General features: G+C 53.3%; 1 protein-coding gene across 1 annotated transcript in view; it reads left to right on the top strand.

The window, feature by feature from the left end:
- Positions 1–4510, top strand: part of CNGB1 (cyclic nucleotide gated channel subunit beta 1) — a 25384-nt gene that overhangs the window by 12945 nt on the left and 7929 nt on the right. Inside the window, exons 13-17 of the mRNA XM_031058410.1 lie at positions 30–162; positions 2419–2514; positions 2962–3119; positions 3279–3458; positions 4104–4312. Of these exons, the coding sequence (XP_030914270.1) occupies positions 30–162; positions 2419–2514; positions 2962–3119; positions 3279–3458; positions 4104–4312 (776 nt within the window). The remainder of the gene's footprint in view (positions 1–29; positions 163–2418; positions 2515–2961; positions 3120–3278; positions 3459–4103; positions 4313–4510) is intronic.

Here is a 4510-nt window from a genome sequence, read left to right as displayed (position 1 = left end):
TGCCGTTATTGTCCTTCCCCACGGAGCAGGTCATCCCCCCACCGTGGAGATCAAGGATGTGGACAGCCCAGAGCGTGCTGTGGAGATCCACGGCACCTATGGAGAGCTGCCTGCTGCCGGCGCTCCCAACCTGCTGGCCGTGCCCGGCGCTGCATCCCCCAGGTACAGCAAACCCCAAGTACAGCCCTGCTGGGCACAGCATCCCCCAGGTACAGCAAACCCCAGGTACAGCAAACCCCAGGCACAGCTCTGCTGGGCACAGAATCCCCCAGGTACAGCTCTGCTGGGCACAGCATCCCCCAGGTACAACATCGCCCAGACACAGCTCTGCTCAGGCACAGCATCCCCCAGGTGCAGCATCCCCCAGGTGCAGCAAACCCCAGGTACAGCATCCCCCAGGCACAGCTCTGCCCAGGGCTGCATCCCCCAGGTAAGGCTCTGCCCAGTGGTCCCCGCTCCCCCCGGCGCTGCCAGCACAGGAACATTTCTTATCCACGTTTATCCATGTGGAGATGCTCATTCCCTGCACATTTGGACAGTGCTGTGTGTGCAGCAGGTGTCACCCCAGTGCACAGCAGAGGAGATGGCCAAAGCCTTGCCTCTTGTTTGCATTTTTTAATTACATTCTGATTAAAGATTTTATGGTCAGGGACAGCCCTGTCTGTGTGTCCTCCTGGAGATGGGCTTGATCCCCAGGCCAAGGGCAAATCCCATTTATCTCTGTTCCCAAATTCAGAGCACAGAGGGTCTAGGTGCTGGGTATGAGTTTGCATCTTAAAAACAATCAATTTTCTTCTTGTGTTTTTGCTACAAGGGTTTGCAGCATGTCCCCCCTGGGTTTGAACTTTCAGAGGAGTGGTGGAAACTCCATCCTGCAAAGTGTTCAAGGCCAGGTGGGATGGGGCTTGGAGCTACCTGGCCTAGTTGGAAGGTGTCCCTTCCTGAGCTAAATGGTCTTTTAAGGTCCCTTCCAACCCCGATCATTCACTGATTCTATGCTTAGAGAGAGGGAGGATTGAAACTGAGTTTTAAATTTAGGCTGGAGGAAGCTGATGGATTTTTTTCTGTGGTGGCACCAGGTTTTTTTGAGGCTCGCTTTTGCAGAGGATTCAAAATGAAAGCTAAAGTGGGATTTTTTTCTGTGCTGTAAACCAGGTGCTGTAGTCATTCTCACTTAATAGTTTGGATCTTTTTGTTTTTGCTCCTGGAGGAGCAAAAAAAAAAAAAAAAAAAAGGCAAAAATGTCCACAATCCTGTTGAACAGCTATTTATATTGGGATAGCAGAGCCCAAGGCTTCATGTAAAATACCTGCAGTGAAAATACTGACAGCATTAAACATATTTGCAGTTACACATGTGAGCATATAAACTCTTCTGCTGGGTCTCAGGGAGTGTCTCAAAACAACACTGGGTATTTTTAAAAGCAAGGAGCTCCCGTTCTGCTTCATAAAGAAATAAAAATTAATTATTGTGAGCCAGAAGGAAAATGCTCATGTCCTGCTGGTGTTTCCAGAGGAAGAAGACATAACTCTGCACTGACCAGTCACCCAGCATCTCTAAATCCCTTCCACTGGCCACAGCCTGGAGTTATTTCCTACATGGCTCTGGCAGGGCCCGTTTCTTGGGAAATGAAGGCTCATCAGTCTTGTTCGCCTGCTCTACCTCCCAGCAGGACACACTTGGGAGCCAGAGAGGCTGGAGGTGATGGGCTCACAGCATTTGAATCCCATTTGACTCCCATTTCTTTGGGAGATTTGTGCTGGCAGGATGACCTCCCTCAGCATCCTCCTCCTCCTGCTCCACACACAGCACTGAGCATTCTGTGCCATGGCCAGTGGGACCAGCACTTGTGGTGGCTGGAGACAATTTCCTCATCACAGCTGGAGTTCTGGGCTTGGCTGCAGGTTTGCAAACCAGTCTAGATTTTTGCTGGGACTGCTATCTTCATATTCAGCTTCCCTTCTGACACGTTTCGTGCCCACGTGTAAGGAAGTCACCTGAGAAACCCATCTGTGCCAAAGGGAGCCCCAGCTGAGCTAGGACACAAGCTCTGGGTGTTCTGGCATTGCACTTTCCTTGCCCTCCAAAGTGCAGTGATGTGGAGCTGTGGCACTGGGGGCCAGCACAGGATGATGCCTGCTCTCTGTGCATCTTGCCAGGTACCCCAAGTGAGTTACAAAATGGGCCAGGTGGCTGCATGTCCATGGGGCCAAGGGCTGGCTGGTGCTCAGGGAGGAGCAGGGCTTGAGCAGGAAAGGAGCAGGGGGTTCACTGTCAACTACCCCAGGCAATGTCACAAAAATTAGGGGAAACTGACCCTAGCAGGAGAAGGGGGAATGGAAAACACGTCACACCTGGGAGGAGGGGAGGAGGGAGAGGAGCCAAGCCAAGCCTTGGTGTCTGTGTTTGTGCCTGCAGGAGGCAGCGACTGCTCCCAGAGGATGCTCTGGACAAGGGGCTGGTGAGCCAATCCCCCAGCCAAGGGCTGGGCTGGGACCAGGAGCAGAAGGAAAGGTGAAAAATGGGCCCAGGGGCTCCAGATCAGCCAGGGGTTCACATCCCGGGCTTGGGTGGAAATAGCAAACATCCCAAATATCCTTTGGGATACCAAAGGGAGAGGGAGCCATGCCACTTTGTGTTCTTCTCACTACACAATACCCCAATGAACACAGGTAGATCCTAATTCAGATGCTGTAGGTTAAAGAATGGGAACAATAACTGGGTCCTGGGGCTGGGAGCAACCTGGTGTAGTGCAAGGTGTCCCTGCCCATGGCAGAGAGGTTGGAATGAGATGAGCTTTAAGGTCCCTTCTAATGCAAACCATTCCAGGTTTCTGTGACCCCGTGGACGTGCCCTGCCCTTTCCTCTCCCTTCTAACTCAAACCACTCCAGGTTTCTATGACCCCAATAGCCTGTCCTGGCCTTTCCTACCTCCATGCAATGCCCTCTGGTGTCCCCCAGCCTCCCCGAGCGCATCGGCTCGGCCTCGAGCCTGAGCAGTGCCATCATCAACACCCGGCTCCAGGAGCTGGTGAGGCTCTTCAAAGAGAGGACTGAGAAGGTGAAGGAGAAGCTGATTGACTCTGATGTCACCTCAGATGATGAGAGCCCCGTGGCATGTGAGTCCAGGTGGGGCTGGGAGTGTTTCCCTGGTGGGTCCCCATATATGCTGTGTTTTCTGGGAGGCAGCTGTTTTATTAACAATTTAAAGACCTTAAGAAAAACTGCACTGAGAAGATTTTTTCTTCCCTTTGAAATAACTGTGTGGCCTCTCCCAGCTCCCAGCAAGCCAGCACCTGCAGCAGCAGCAGTGCCTGCCCCAGGAGGGCAGCTGGAGGGGGACAAACCCTTGGGGGATGACCACTACTGTGAGATGCTGTGCTGCACGTTCAAGCGCCGGCCCTGGCTGGAGCGCCTGAAGAGTTACCAGTTCCCCAGCAGCATTGACCCCCTGACCAGTGAGTGATGGAGCACAGCCTGGGCTGGGGGCATGCTGGTGGGACTGGGGGAGAGAGGGTGATGAGAGCAGGGAGGAAAACTGAGCAAGAAGCAACTTAGTTTTTCCACTAAAGCTCAGACTTTTAAATTGCTCTGCAAGGCACAGGCTTTCCTAAAGACTTCCAGCTGTGCGTGTCAGCAGCAGGACTGGGCATTCTGCTTTCCCTGTGGTGTGGATACCCCCTCAAAAAGTTAAAATCACAGAAAAAGATTCTGTGTGGCCACCCCACAGAAGCCCAGCTCTTTCCTTAATCTCTCATATTCCTCAGTCCTTTGGAAGCCTCTGGGCTCAGGCAGGCAGCCACCAGCTCAGCATGGCTGGAGGGGAAAAACAAAAACAGGAAAGTTGCAGTTGTGGGAGCAGAGCAAAGGCAAATATAACTGAACGAGCAAAGTTAGAAGAAGCTTTCTGCTGAAACGTGGTGTGTTCTGTGACCAGGGGTGTTCACTCTGTGCTGGAGATCAAACACTGTCACCAAGAGACTTCCTGCAGGTTTTCCTTTGTGCTGAGGGCAGGTCAGGGGATGGAAACCCCTCTGTGAGGAGGATTCCCCCAGAGGAGGGATGTGTTTCCAGCTGATGGTGGTGCTGTTCCCTGTGTGCAGATCTGATGTACGTGCTGTGGCTGTTCTTCGTGGTCATGGCCTGGAACTGGAACTGCTGGCTGATCCCTGTCCGCTGGGCCTTCCCCTACCAGACCCCAGCCAACATCCACTACTGGCTGCTGGTGGATTACCTCTGTGACCTCATTTACCTGCTGGACATCCTCATCTTCCAGACCCGGCTGCAGTTTGTGCAGGGGGGAGACATCATTGTGAGTGGCAGGGCACTGCATCCAGCTCTGGGCACCAGCTGGGCACTCCCACCCCATCGCCCTGAGCGTGCTGCTGGGCTCTGCACTGAGTCCTCTCACCATGGCCATGGCCATCAGGGCTCTGTCCACTCCCAGAGACCATGAGCATCTCTCCTGACACTGACTGGACAAGCCAGCAGTGTTTTTGTCTGCCAAACA

This window comes from Geospiza fortis, unplaced genomic scaffold (assembly GCF_000277835.1).
Source record: "Geospiza fortis unplaced genomic scaffold, GeoFor_1.0 scaffold97, whole genome shotgun sequence".
NCBI lineage: Eukaryota > Metazoa > Chordata > Aves > Passeriformes > Thraupidae > Geospiza > Geospiza fortis.
Note: the sequence above shows the minus strand (reverse complement) of the source record. Positions and strands in the feature narration are given on the sequence as shown.